Source organism: Hyposmocoma kahamanoa, unplaced genomic scaffold, assembly GCF_003589595.1.
Source record: "Hyposmocoma kahamanoa isolate Upper Pololo Valley unplaced genomic scaffold, ASM358959v1 99879, whole genome shotgun sequence".
In the NCBI taxonomy this organism is placed as follows: domain Eukaryota; kingdom Metazoa; phylum Arthropoda; class Insecta; order Lepidoptera; family Cosmopterigidae; genus Hyposmocoma; species Hyposmocoma kahamanoa.
Genome location: NW_020656077.1, coordinates 6,710,730 through 6,727,029, shown reverse-complemented (window position 1 = coordinate 6,727,029; position 16,300 = coordinate 6,710,730). Strand labels below are relative to the sequence as shown.

The 16,300-nt window shown below is 35.0% G+C and overlaps 1 protein-coding gene across 1 annotated transcript in view; it reads right to left on the bottom strand.

Moving 5' to 3' along the window:
• Positions 1-8,525: 8,525 nt before the first annotated feature.
• Positions 8,526-16,300, bottom strand: part of LOC113239553 — a 51,294-nt gene continuing 43,519 nt past the window's right edge. Inside the window, exon 3 of the mRNA XM_026476615.1 lies at positions 8,526-8,713. Within this exon, the coding sequence (XP_026332400.1) occupies positions 8,526-8,713 (188 nt within the window). The remainder of the gene's footprint in view (positions 8,714-16,300) is intronic.

Sequence of the window (16,300 nt, the reverse complement as noted above, 5' to 3'; positions counted from 1 at the left end):
ACACACACACACACACACACACACACACACACACACACACACACACTATATATATATATATATAAACTTTACAATGTGCATGGAAATGTTAAGTTAGATAGTTTACCTACCATATTTTAATCTTTTGTTTGTACCTATTGTAATGAAATAGACTAATTTTGTCAAAATTTGAGAGAGGACACTGCCTCCAGTCACACAGGTTTGTAACCTAGCTCTGGAGTCAGGGACTTCATTATAATATTGTACTATAAACATTATTATTATTATTATTATCAAAACTTAAAAAGAGACAATCAACGGTCTTGTAATGAAGTTTTCTTCTAAACTTATTATTCAAAAATACTAAGAATACTATTTGCGCAGTGATAATGAATAAACATCAAAGAAAATGTAATCTCTTGTTGCTATCTCTTTCTTTTAACATTTGCCATAAGTAAAAATCGAGGATCTGTGTGATAATGCAGATATAGAGAGGGAGCGCAGGGCATTGGCTGTCCGTTGTAATGTGTTGGCGCGCAGGTTTGCACGATGTACAGATCAAGTGAAGGTAACACTTTTTAAAGCTTATTGCCAGTCCTTTTACACGTGCAGCCTGTGGGTCAACTATACGCAGCGGGCATACGGTGCACTGCGCGTTCATTATAACAATGCGTTCAGGATGCTGTTCGAACTGCCACGTTTCTGTAGCGCATCAACCATGTTCGCTGATAAACGTGTAGACGATTTTTACGCTATCATACGAAAGTGAAGTGAACACATACAGCATCCTGAACACATTGACAGATAGGTGGGAGTCCCCAATGTTGTGGCGGTGGATGCGTTTGCACACCGCTAGCGATTCACTGCTCTAACATTGGCTGGGCAGTTATCCTCCCGCCTATTAAACAAATTATTATTTAATTATTATTAGTATTGTCTTTATTTTTATGTTTAAACTAACACTAGCTTAAGTACTTTTTATTAACAAATATTATGGATCACGTTGTCTGAGAATAAAATTATTATTATTATTATTATTATATTATTATTATAAAAATCAAATAATCATTTATTGCAAGTCAACGCAAGATCTGGAAATTTGCCGTATAATATACTACATACTGAAGATTTAGATTTGCCTTTAAAATTAAACCACTGACGTAAAATTTAAATGTAACGCCATACGATAGGTAAAATAAATTTGCACTTGAAAACGACATTTTTTAAGCAACTGCTCTTTCACTGTGCCGACTTCCCTGAGATGAACGAGCAAGAAACACAACCTGAAACCGATCCCGAATCGCAGCAATGCTGTACTGTCCCCGATTCATTCATAGTCACAATAAAAAAATAAATTTTATTATATTTGTAACAATTTGTTCAGCAGTGGATGTCTGCATGTATTTGTAACTTTGACTTATCAATTGAGATATAAATATGTCGCGCGTGATATATATAATATATATTATATTTGAGCGTGAGTCGTGCCCGCAAAATAATTGATAAAAGTGTGATTATTAAAACCATGTCACGCGCAACATACGCCACGCTACGGCTGTTGTAATTTTAATGGAAAAATCGCGCAAATAATGTTACTATACGTAAAAAAATCAAATTTTGGGAAATAACGATAAATGTTTCTGAAAATACGTAATGTATTCTTTTTATTGAAAGAAGTTATTTTATATATTTTAAAAGCAATAGAGCGCCTTGTGAAAGAGTTTGTCGGTCACCTTATCTATTTCTGCCGCCAAACAATAATGCCCATTATTGCGTTTCGGTTTTAAGGAGTAAGGGTGCTGGTGAAATTGGAAGCAAATGAGACTTGTCAACTTATGTATCAAGGTAACCGGCGCAGTGGTAGCGACCCGCAGATCTTTGTAATATAAATCTCGAAGTGGCACTGCAACTGTTATGGATAGGCGCGTCGTTAACCACCAGGCGCACGACTTGGTCGTCCCTCACTTGGAACGTAGTAATGGTCACATTACTGCCTGGTAGCAGAAATAGGTAAGGTTCTCTTGCTACTAAATTCACAAATGCACACTTACTATCACATTGTTGAATGTATCGTTGTGCTAGGTACACAAAGAAGTCATATTTTAATGTAGCCTTAAAAAAAACTACCCAAATAAATTTTGCGCTTCGTAACAGGGTTGTTATTATATCCCCTAATACATTTTTTTAACTTTTGTGTCTCACTTAAATTTGAATTGTTCGCATATCACAAAAAAATATATTACCTTTCATTTTCAATGAACTAAGAATAAGACTTTTAATATGTTGTTGATTTTTTAAAGGATAATTATTGGGACGTTTAAATACGATTTTTAATGTAACACAGTACTTTCTTCAAAATGAAATGGGACCACTATGGAAGTACCCCCTTTCCGAAAAAAAAAGAATCATGAAAATCGGTTCACAAATACCGGAGTTATCGCGTAACATACGTACAAAAAACATACAGTCGAATTGAGAACTGCCTCCTTTTTTGAAGTCGGTTAAAAACTATTTTATAATTATTGCTTTAGCTAACACATAACATTTCTTCGCATAACACACACACAAAAAAAATAAAATAAAAACATACAGTCGAATTGAGAACCTCCTCCTTTTTTGAAGTCGGTTAAAAAATCAATCTGCATGAAAACAATCGACCCGCCTTTCTTAACCGTTCTAGAATTTTATCAAAGTTACAGAAAAACCCTTTTTACAACTATTACTCAAAATGTTGTTTTTATATACGTAAGCGTGATAGTTTGATATGGCCGTCCGCACTGCTTCAGCACTGCATTGAATAACTAAATGAGAAACAACATAGAATATTAAGAACTTTTCAATTTCACAAACAAATTTGTTATGAGTCTATTGCGTTAAGCTTTACAGCAATAAATGTAATATTACTCCTATAAATGCGATTATAGGTGTTATAAATTTTCTTATAAAGGTTTCTTTAAGTCCCGAAATAATGGTTATTGTACCGTTTTCTACGGTAATAACGTGATGTTCTTCAGTTGGTATACAAATTTATATCCTAAGTTAGTAATAAACGATACAATGGCGAACGTTTAAAGTATAACCTTTTAAATTCATCTGAATCTCATAAGAACGTCAAGTCGTCATTCCCATCCTATGCTAGTATCAAGAATAAATATCAATATTTTATTCCCATAATAGATTTGGATGCTATTTTCATTTAAAATAAAATAACAATTGCATATTGTCATAATATAATTACTATTTATAAACTTAATTTGGCTTTTAATTTGGCTTTTAATCACTTCTATATGCATTTTATGGGATTAAACCACTTCTGCGCCGATAGCCTCAAATATAGGAGAAATATAGTAGGTACGTAAGTTAGTAATTTATTTGTACATAAAAATCAATACAGTTTAATTGCAGTTAACAGCTATAGAAGTGAGTATATAGTATATTACACATTATGGAATACGTATGTTTAAGACATTTAGTTTTAAACTTTTTCTAAACCGGTTACACTGGCTCCTACACTAGGCAAAGCTTGACTCATAGGTAACCAATTCAAGGATGGATATCTATATATGATATATATATTGTACATATATATTATATGCGAAAAGTTAATAGAGACGAGAAAATTCCTAAAGTCTAATATTCAAGTATATATAACTAAATGTACGTATACAACTAAATGTTAATATTATTTTCTAAAATAAATCAAATAATTGTAAAGAAAATTTTTTTTGCTTTTGTTTTTATTTTAAAAAACATCATATTGTCAATTTGTTAACTTTATTTTTCTTGTACTTAGGTCCATGTTGACTACTTAGAATGGCTTTATTTGACACGTCTCTATGAAATATGGGTTAGAAACTTTATGCCTTTTCAGTAATTTTTAGTACTCTTACTTGGGACTTTTGATCCTTACCAGAAAGAGGATTGGATGAAATAAATAAAAAAAAAACTAAAAATAGCCTTTTATATTGTCAAGAGTACATTTTTTCCTATTTAAATGAGTTTCTTTTTAAATTTGATGTGCAAAAAGTCTTCTCCTTTGTGTTTCAAAGCTTTTTCAACTATTTTAACAAATATAAATCCGGATTATTTACTTATTCATCGGGTTTCCGTAACATAAAAGCTTGGAAGAAAATCTGGATCTAGGGGAATTAGACAATGAAGGCTAAGGCGTATTAGCTTTTAGTTCTATTTCAGTGTTCCAGTAATAAAAAACAGCAAGAAAAGCTTCAAAGGGAAAAATTTGAAAAGCTATAAACCATACTTTATCTTTCTTTTTGTGGTGGCAGTTTTAGAACTGCCACCACAAAAACAACGATACGAACGAATATAATTGTAATATGATTAAAGATAGGTTTACGTTACTTTCTTTAAACGGCAATAGAAAATGTGAAACAAAATAGATGACTAATGATATGGTGTGGCGTCGTGTGTCTACAACTCGACGTCAAGCATCGAGTATATAACCAGAAATAGAGACGATATATCATTTTATTTGTTTCAAAACTTTTCTGCCAAATCATCGTGTGAATGATTTGGCAGAATAGTTTTCTGCGCTCTGACTGGCTAGCCCGAATTCGAAATAATTGACGGTTGTCGTCAATTGTTCCACTTCAAATCGACCAGTTTAACTTGCTTTGTTGTAATAGACGAAAATTGAAAAATTACATATTTAATATTTAATTACCGATGAAATATGATTCCGTTTGTTTTGTAATTAAATGTTTTGCTGTTTTTCCCACACCATCGAATAGAAGCCTCCCATTGATAGAGACTTTATTACAATAAATACAGATTATTTTTGGAATATACGGAGACGTACACACATGTCAGTTGTTGGCGCTGTATTATTCAGCTTTCTAATTTGTGATTTCAGCGCAAACGCGAGTTGATATTTAAAAGTGATATAGGGCCCATTAGCCTGACGAGTTGCTTGGGATGGATGGTCCTTATGTCGTCTCTATTTCTGGTTATACACTCGATGACGTCAGACGCACCTATTTTATGACTATAAAATAAGTCATGGAAAAAAGTCGTTGTCTAATATAATCCTGCGAGGTTATTGTTTTACAAATAACCCTGTATACGACATACGAGTATATAATTACTATAATCTTGATTAATTTGAACATATTCCGGTGTATAACAACATTCTGTTCCGTACCACAGACTTGCTTCGATACTAAACAATAAGGTAGACTAGAAAGTTAAAGGCAGTCAGACTTTATGACTAAATGACTAAAGCCCTTCATTATAATGTACGTGTAATGTGAACTAGTGACAAAACAAAAGGGTAGAGTGAACTTGTGACTCAAAAAACGTTTTACGCAAACTAGTGTCATTAAATCTCATAACCTGGTCGGTTCCTAAGTTCTGGCGCTTAAACTTCAGATTTAATATCCGAAAACAAATACCAAATCTTTGACTTTTGCAATTGATACTAACCATTGGCAATGAAACTATTTTAACTAATATCAAAAAAATGCTTACCGTTTGTTAACCGATTACGATGATTATTTTTTTCATTTTAAAGATCTTAGTAGTATTCTATTCCATTGCATAAACACGAATATACATATATGCGATCTTATGTCCGAAAAATAGTTTCATTTCCGATAAAAATAATTAGTCAAGATTCGTCCAACAGGACTCATTCCGCACATAAAAAGCAAAAATCACTAAGTGTAATCATGATTTAACTCTATATGGTTATGTCATAAGCGAATAAATAAGGAGAAAGCCTATGCTATATCTGCCCCCCAAATGTCGATATTTATCAAGCACTTTACGTCAAAGCTGTCATAGAATTGTACACGATCGTACTATACACGGTAACTGCGGGGTCGTGATCCCGAATAATTTTTAACTCAGTAAATACGTATATACAAATAGTTTACGCCCTTTTCCCGTCGGAGTAAGCAGAGACAACAGCCTTCCACTCGCTACGGTCCTGGCACATGTCCTTGGTCTTGTCAACACGCATCAAAACTTTAACACAATGTCCTCGCTTAAGTATACTCTTAAAACTCAAAATGCATGAAATCGCATTAAGTAATACGTGTAGCGTTTTTTGAAATAATTGCAGTAAAACATTTTATTTATAAATTATTATGAATCGTAAATTAGATAGGTAGATAGTTTTTTTTTAAAACAAATTATTCACTGACATAACACAAATACAGATTAAGCATAAAAAAAAAGCAAAACATGATTGTCATAGCAGTGAAACGACACTGACCCAACATTATGCCAAGGTTTCCTAAGGCGCTGGTTTTCAGTCATTAGAGAGGGATTAAGTTATTTGAAAGAAAACATATAACGACTATGCGTTAAACATTGACAATAATAATATACGTAGTAAAATGTAAATAGTGCATCTAAAATAACCTGACTGTTGTGACTGTAAAGAGATTTTAATGTTGTGTAATGTATTTAGCTTAGAATAATAACGCATAGAAACCTAGTCCGCACACGCTAAGTGAGGCAAATTGAAGCGTGCCCAAAGGGCCTACACGAGCGGGCGGGCCGTCAGTGCTCAAGGTCAACTTGCACCGCGAACAGCTCAAGAATTTTAGCTAAAAATGACGAAATGTGCGGTAAATGAGTGTAAAAATACGACCGACAAACATAAAATAGATACTAACATCACATTCCACAAGGAAGTAACGCGTTTCAACTTGTATTTTTATATAAATATTCACGAAAATGCCTACATGAATTTGATTTTTGCCTCACTTGTGACAGTTCGTTTGATATGAAACTATCATTCTATGCGTTATTATTCTAAGGTATTTAGTATATAATATAATTATACACATAATGTGAATAGATCAAGGCAACAACAAAATTCAATTCTAGACAGACTACGTTAAATAATAAAAACACACTACACAGATTTTTGTACGGACGAGTAAAGAATCGTAAAAAATCTCAGTTATGATAAAGAAATGACACCAAATGGGGCAATTTCATAAAAACCATAGTAACTTAATGATTTGACCTGCCGCCTGTGAAGGAGAGGCTGTGGGTTCGTATCCGGACACGCATATATGAGTATTTCGGAATTTTACCATGACCTTTTCGGAGAAGGAAAACATTATGGAAACTACATATCGAAGAGGAGGTAATTTGGAACAATATGAATAGAAATGAATTGCGAATATTTAAGCTTTCATTGCACTATGTAACAAATTTCCAGAAGGGTTCTGTTTCTGGTTTGACAGTATTGATTTTTGTTTTTTTAATTGAGCAGCAAGTATATAATAACTAGATCCCTGAAACTTTGCTTTTGTAGCTGTTACAATGGTACTTACAGGGCTGCCTATTTACATAGCCACATAGTCATATTCACACTATCTCGCAAATCTACGTTTTCAGAATTTTGGTTGAAATACACCATTGATTTGAGACACAATGTTCCCTTTTAAACCGACTTTAAAAAAAGGCGGAGGTTATACGTTCAGACGTATATTTTCCGATTTCTCCGTCAATTGTAGACTGATATTGAAAATTCTTTTTTTGTTTGAAAGGGTGCAATCTCGTGGTGGTCCCACTGTCACCAAGTCAGAATCTGATGAGGAGATCCATGGAAATCGAGGAAAATCCTCAAATTTTATAATTTCTCCATCAATATGGACGATGCTGTTCCGGGTTAGTTTCGGTTATCACAAATAAAAAAATATTTTCCGTAAATAAAACTCGAGTGTTCACTTCACACTTTACATGTAATCAATAAACCAACGTCACCATGACAACCAGAAAAAAAGTATAAAATGTACAAAGGAGTCCGTAACAGTCGCATTATCACCAAGAAGTCACAATCTGAAGAGTTGAATCCATCATCAGAATCGAATTCCTTAGGATCCCAGGGAATTCGAAAAAAGCCGATATACAAACTTTTGAGGTGGGTTTTTTTTTTCAATGAAAAAGTTACAATTATTGTCTTTATGTAAAGAGAAACCTAAACATTAGTACGTTTCCTTTGTGGTACGCAAATTTCAAATTTTCGTTATCCTGACCACAAGAGCAAAGTTTTGCAGGGAAATTAAGTTTTTTCATGTTTTCATGTTAGAACCAATTAGAAAATTAAATTGATATGTAACCCAGAAACAAAAACGTGTTACATGTTATTGTTTTCATCAGTAGTGTTTTTTTAAATAAGAAAAGGAAAGTGTTTATTGCACAAGCACAAACACGCATATACGTAAACAAAAAAAACCGGAAAAACAATAATAATAAAAAACAAAATATTAAAACAATTTACATGATTGTCCAGTAATTTACCGTCATGCGTGTAGCGGCTGGTACAATCGGGACTTGCTCAGATTTAACCACAACCTTTTTTTTTTAACCACGTGGTGGCGCTGAGTCTCAGCCACTCTCTAATAACAGGTGACAATGACGTGGAGCAAAAGCCAACAAAACGGTGTCCGTGTCAAAAAATCAACACGATAATAAGACGTACCCAAAGAAATATGGAGAAGTCCTGGTAAATCATGTCCTGGGACTCTATCATGCCTGTAGATTTGAAATTATAAAGATACAAATACTCACTTCCTCAAGAGGCTGATGATAAAATATGCGACGTCCTTGAATGCGAGCTGTCCCGTGCGTACCAGCATGTAGAACTCGTCTTCGCAAGTTTGCTTTGGTTGCACAAAGTCAAAAGTGAAGCCACCGGTTGTAATAATCGGTGTTCCCGTATTGCCAAGGAATTTGGTAATCCGGCCCACAGCCGCTGTAAAGAAAACAGAAACGTTTTATCACAACTCGCAAAGCTACAAGAAAATCAAACATGCTTACGATTCATAAGATCAGTGAGAGTTGGTCAATTGACTTCCAAATCGAATGGTTATAACGTCGCTGGCGACAAATTCGTAACGACTGTTTGACTTGGCGGGGGATCATGGGTGGTTATTGTGCAAAAAAAACAGGGCGGTGTTTTATTTTTATACAAAAGAATAAGTACACATTTTTTTCGGTTGACCTGTGCAACGCGTCAGGCTATGAAATAGAACCACCTAATCTAAAAATAAAAAAAGATGATGATGCTCAATACTTTGAAAGTAACAAAAGCGAAACGAGTAAAGTCAGCCACATTCATCGGAAAACATTCTCATCCTTATAATCCACAGATAGAAGACATACCCAGGAAAAACTGTTAAGGAATAATTATATCCAAATGTAAAATTTGAATTTTCTCAGTGATTTATTTGACCTCCATCTCACCCGACGGAAAGTGACGATGAGGCCGACGGTGAAGCATGCATACGTAAAATAATATCTATTCACTTTTGCCTTGAAAAGGCCCAAATTATAGCGTTCTGGGAATAAGTCTACGGGCTGAGAATTCCACTCCACAGCAGTTCGGTTTGTAAATGTGACAACCTGTTGTTCATTGTAATTCATGAAAAAAAGAAATGTATTTTACCTCTATTTTTCATGACAAAAAGACAGAGTTAAGCTTAATAACTAAATATTGAGATCCTAAATGGTCTCGACTCAGCATTTGCCGGGTTGTGCATTCAAATGCCGTTCTTCATATCCTTCGTTGTTAAAAAGTAAATTTATTTGGCAAATAAACAAACTGTCTATTTGCGATAGTCTTTTTTTCTTATAAACAGAATAAAAAATCTACGAGAATTCTATGATGTGTTTATACACATTCTGAGATGTGTTTATAAACACCATAGAATTCTCGAAGAGTATCTGTGTTTGAATGAAAATATTTTCGTTGCATGATTAATGGTAGATTTCTTTTTATTAAAACCTAAGTGCACATTTGATGGAGAGTGCCCCTAAGATCCCTGCGATTTAAAGCTATGGATAGGCATGTCGTTTACCCATAGGCGCACGACTTGTTCCTTCCGTCACTTAGTATTAAAAAAATATAATTATATTCCCGGCACCGAAACGGTCCCGCTACCGCTTCTGTGGGGCAAGAGTATAAAATAATAAATATACGCTTACGAAATCCTCGCCCCTGCTACTTCGCATGCCCCGCGTACGCCGCAAAAATATCGCTGCATACCAAATAAAGCAAACATTACCGTTCTCGTAAGTCCCTATATGTTTCAATTAACTGGCTTACGTGCCATACCACGCGCCGTGTCAAGACCTAAGACAGCTGTAATTTCGTGGCGTTTCTGTTAACTTACTTTGTATTCCCGCAGATTACAATATACGTGACATAAACGGAAATTTACGCGGATTTCAGCTAATGCTAGGAGCTTACTGATTTAAATGAGAAAACCTAAATTTAATTAAAATTTTAAAATTTTTTTTGTTTCCACAGCAATTCAATTGTTCTTGCGGATCCCACGCACAAAGTATGTCTCACCTTTTTGTCCGCAAGAACAATTTGTATCACCTGCTCTTGTCTACTGATTTCGATTAGCATCACTTGCGAAGACCTGCTAAAAGCAACAGACAAGGACATGGAGGTAGCTGCTTCCTGGACCAAAGAAATTAAACACCTGTCTGTTAATATATTTTTATGTCCAAATCGTTTCTTTAGGCTTCCAATAATTATTTTATAATTCTGGTTTGTTAGCATATATCTTCTACAGCTTCTCTTGCTGCACCTTCGAGTGACGCTAACAGGTATGACAGTTTATCAACATCAGGTAATGACTTGTTATGTATACGAGTCTCAAATTGATCCCAAAAATCATGCCAGACTAAAATGTTTCCATTGAATTTTGGAAGACTGAGTTTAGGAAGTTTAGTAAGTTGGATTATTTCTGATTTCTGAGAATCGAATATTCGAATATTCGAATAATTAAGAATAAAAACATTTCTGTCATTGCCTGGACAAGAAGAAGACGAAGAAGAAAGGTGAAATTACAGACACATGGGACTTGTCAACTTATGGTTCTGGGTGACGAGCACAGTAGCAGTGCACTTAAGATCTTTGCGATTTAAAGCTCTGAGTGGCACTGCAACTGTTATGGATAGCCGTGTCACTTACCAGCGGGCGCACGACTTCCCTCCTTCCCCTCCCTTGGTATTACGTAAAAAAGATAAGTTTGAGATTAACATTCTTACATTTATGTTTACGTAGTGACAGACATAACATTAATACGAGGAATAAAAGTAAACAGCTGTTCCTGATCGTCGTCTTCACAATGTCACAAATCCATTTAAGGGGTAATGTATAATACGCTTCTTATATTAAGATTTATTACATTAGGGTGATATTCAAAATTTGCCATTTACGAGATTTAAAACAATAGTTTAGCAACCCTTAAGTTTCTTGCTCATTCTTCTCAGGGGAATCTGCCTTATGAATGGGCAGTAGAGTTTAATCAGTATGACGATATCAAGTGTAATTTGCTTACCTTTGAAAAAAAGATGATTTGAGATTGAGTTTAAGTTTCGTTTGTTGGAAAAATTAGTGTCATTTCCAAAGAGAAGGAAAATGGATCAGTAAACTTAAACACAACGTTAAAAAACTTGTTTCCCAAAAGAAAACCGCTTGTAAGAACTGTTTCAATGTTCTCCTTTATAATAGAAATAGTAATATATTCTTTATATATTTTATAACGCAATATTCTATACACATAGTAAACATGTAAAAGCAATACTCCGAATATAATTCCAAAGACGAATCAGAACTTTGATCTTTTCTCCGCGATACTTTTGAGCTTGATATTAAAGGGACCTTTTCGAAAAAAAACCACGTGAAAACATTAAGCTTTTCTTCAAATGTATCCATTTGAAATTTGAGAAAATGTATTTGTATCTTAAAAAATCCTCGGAAAATTCTCAGAAATTTGATACAAGATAATTCTAAGAACTTAGACCGAGTTTCTTTCATTGATGAAACAATGATATTAGGGCCATACAGCACAATATAACGTTGTTCAATGCCCAAGGAAGGAACTAGGAATCAGAGCTGGAACAAAATAATTAAATGGTTTCTAAAGCTTAAAGCAGACAATTTCAATATTTATCGTTGTAATATTTGTCATTCATGACTTCCGCAAAGTTTCCTTTGAAATTCTTATTATTCTTGGGGTCGTGCAAGTAGAATAACAAGTTTTCGTTCTATGTTACAACAAGTTGGTGTATATCATATTTACTGCAACAAAATGGAAAATAATTTCTAACGAATTAACACGATTAAAAAAACCAAATTCAATAGTTGGTAGTAAGTGGTAATAATAATAAGTGTACAGATACAAATCATTGTTAGAGATACACGAAACAAAAAACGGCATGAAGATCAGGGTTAAACTCTTAAAACGAGATATATATACAATAATAATACGTACAATTAGTGTTGGGTCATGAAGAAATTTCCATTTTGAAAAAATCATATTTAAAAAAAAACATTTTTGGATGTAGATACTATTTTCGTAATCTACTATATGACAATAATATCTAAATCTCCATACAAGACCGCCTGTTTATTTTTATTAGCAGTAGAGCTCTTTGTGAAAGCTGTGCTGCATTCCGGTTAGGAAGGGTAAGGGTGCCGGTAAAATTACAGGCACATGGGACTTGTCAATATAAGTCTCAGGATGACGGGCGCAGTGGCAGTGCCCCTAAAATCTTTGCAAGCTCTGAATGGCAGTGCAACTGTTATGGATAGGCGCGTCGCTTATCACCAGGCACACGACTCATTCGTCCCGTCACTTGGTGGGTATTACAAAAAAATATTATAAAACATCTATCTCTACGGGTGAACAGACAGGTATAGCGTATAAGAAATAATTTTAATTCTCCTTTACTATAAAACTTTGCTAACAAAGTCGCTTTAAGACGGTTTAACGAAAACAGGCTTAGACAATGGAAGTTTGAGTAAAGGCGGGAGATTATTTCAGAATGTATTAGCCTGGTCGCAAGGCAACTAATACCTGCGCAATGTAATGGTTTTTTTTGGGGAAGGGAAGCAAACCGCCTTGTGAGACAGTGGGTCCAAGGTATACTACCACCTTACCTGTTTCAGCTGCCAAGCAGTAACGTGAGCGATTTACAGATTAGAAAAGAAATTTAGGAAGAATTTATATTTTATTCGTTCATTATCAGATCCAGAATGTGATTTTTAATTACCGCCTTGTCTTCGATCGAAAGGACGAGATCCAGGTAAAGCTTTTAAGATTATCAATTTCCACGCCAATCAAACTTTCGTGATATAAATTAATTTATTTGTAGATTTTAGTGCCGTTGTGCAGTAACGAAGCGATACGCTCCATTTATTATCATCTTAAGAGTTTTTCGAGAAGCGTCTTTAGAAGAAATTCGCAACAAAATATGAAATGTTCCTCAGTTAAATTGATTCTAATGTTTTTCTTCAAAAAAGTGATAAACAATCCACTAGGGACACTTCGACAAGCAGATTGATGGCTGTCTCTTCCGCGTCGCAAAAAGCGTCCTTTGTTACAGAAGTACAGGAAAAAGAGCCAGTACTGGAAATTGGCACATATAGGGGAGAAAGGAATGAGATCATCGATTGTATCACTAATGGTGGTGGAAGCCAACACTAAGTTAATGGTATTGTTTTCAACTAAAAGCTATATTTTACATGAACATATACATTTGACCTTGCAATGCGTATTATTTATTTTGTTTTTATGTATTTATTTCATTTATTTATCTAAAAGGAAAACAACCGAGAGTCAATTACAGATGTTCACACATAGAAATATAGTAAGGAATATAAAAAGACTACCGTAGTTGCAAGCGTCATTAAATTAAAAAGATCAAAGATATTATTACATACAATGTTAAATGGTACATTATTGCAGAGGCCGAGAAGTAAGGCATTGCTGGACGAGTAAGAGTTATATATTAGTAATACGAGTCCTGGATAGTGTTTTTTATTTGTTAGAGGCTTCTACAGCACTTTTCTCAAACAATTTGAGGAAATAATAAAAGAGTAAAGAAAAGGAATAGAAAAAGAAAAAAATATTAACTAAAATTGAAAGTAATATTTGACATATTAGGGCAATTGCCAAATAAAATGTTATTGCTTTTTCAGGCACATTTGTAATAGTCGGCTGAACTTCTGATGATGTGGTTGAATGTATATCCATTATACAGTATTTTCGTTTTCGCTCTTCTCATTACAACTCATTTTCGCGACGAAAACATAAAAAGGTCGAATAATACAGAAAATAATACCAATTCACTTTATTTTACTGCCTTTTTGTTTTTTTTAAAGTAAGCGGTGCAAGTATTTTTAATTTTCGCAATTACGAAATCTGGGCAATTGGCTATATGAGTTTTTTCTTTTGCCTGTTTATATAGTTCAATGATATAAAGATAGATTTAAAAGTTTAGTGCAGTCGCCATTAACGGATTTTCGTACTTATTTTACAGGCCTTAGCCGGGTAAAAGTCGAGCGGTCCAATGCCTTGACAAACATAACTAAACAAACTTTCTGTGTTCGTCTTTTGAAGTTAATGCAAAAATTTCCGTGCATGTGTGAGAAAAAATATTACTTGCACGCTTTGACGTATTATAGTCAATGCTTGCACGCCACATCGTCTCGTTTTGCCTGTACGGGGGTCAACCAAAAGTGAATTAAGACAAAAATGCTTATATGTATAAGTCTTACATATTCCATTCGAATACTCTCTGATAGTATGTCAGTACTTCAAGCACTGAACAGCTATGACATAAACTCAGGGCTCATTTATGAATGCCATCAAGCACTCATGGAGGTATGTATACAAAACCACTTAACTCTACAGTGGATTAAAGGACACAGCGGCTCACGGGGCAATGACGCAGCAGATGAACTAGCCAGAAAAGGGTCGGAGACGGACGCAGTAGGACCAGAACCCATAGTGTCCCTCCCCTACCAATGGTCCAGAACAACTATACACAAAGGTACAAAAACTTCACATAATAATACATGGACCACCCTTACGGTTTGTAGACAGGCGAGGGAAGCACTCCCAACGCTCAATGCCAGTCTATCACGAATATTAATTAAACTCAACAGGCAAGAGCTTCGCACTCTAACTGCCGCCCTAACAGGTCATGGTCCATACAATAAACACCTTTTCAATTTAGGTATCACAGATAGCCCTCTATGCAGAGCGTGCATGGAGGGGGAGGAAACGGCTGCGCACATCCTACTACAGTGCTCCGGCGTGGCCAACTACAGGGCAAAGTACCTTGGAGTGCCAACGTCGCTCCCCGAAGTCTTCAGCAAACCGAGGAGGCTGCTGAGATTCCTGGAGGAGCTTGGGTGGCACGAGTAGGACCCTGCACCCACCACACGCAAAATAGGCGCCTTGTCGTCGAGTTGCGGACACCAGCCCGTTACACCAAGTACCAAGTACCAAGTAAGTCTTACATATATAAATTAACTACTCTGTTTATAAGCTGTGTTGTAAACAAATGAGTAAAGATAATTTCACATCCACATACTCATACATTAGACTTATAATATCCTTTTCGTTCCAATAACAAAACTTATTGTCTATTTCTTTTTTTCACTTGAGTTGGTACACCAACACACACAATGCGAAATATAAACATGTTAAGAGAACTCCTACTGTGTAACATCTAATTCTTAGTTATTTTAATCGAAACAGTTTGTTCGATCTTTCTTTATACAATTATAACAAACTAGTGGAACAATCCCACAAAAAATAATTGAATATCATGATGGCGAAACATCTTGACGTATAATACATATTAATGTACACCTATTCGAGTTTCTGAGTTTCGTTTTTTTGTTCCCAGTTCGGCATAATGTTGCAGTGTGCGCAAAAAATTACATCTGATATTTTTCCCGTATATTTAGCATGTGATTTCTGACCTTAATTATATGAAACCGTAGATGGAAACTCAAAATTTGTATTTCTAAACTTAGTTACTGACTGAGCTAGCGGCTCAGCGACCCGAAAGCGTGGTTTTTTCGTAGCCCTCAGTACAGCGCTTTCCGTCTTGTGTGATCTCCTCCAGTTCCTCTGCTTGTAGGGCGCGATAGCCTTTCTCCAATTCGTCGATCGTTGAGCACTAGAACATCTCATATAGATCCGTTTCACCCTATGAGCTAGCATAATATCGAGATGTCCGAGCTTACTGAAAATGAGTCTTGTGGACGTGATATTTCCCATAATATTGGGCTCAGAAACGACATTCTCCAATTCCTGGTTCTTTCGGATCCTCCAGCCACCATCTTCCTTCAGTTTTATTAATGCTAATTTCAAATTTCAGGCATATCGGTTGAAGAACGGTATAGTCTTAGATTGTGCAATTTGAGTGGGTGCCAAGACAACTACGCTTCAATTATGTAGGACTAAGTCGAATGACATGTGCTGGTTCTTATCCATAATCAAAAAATTTTACAACCTATCAATCT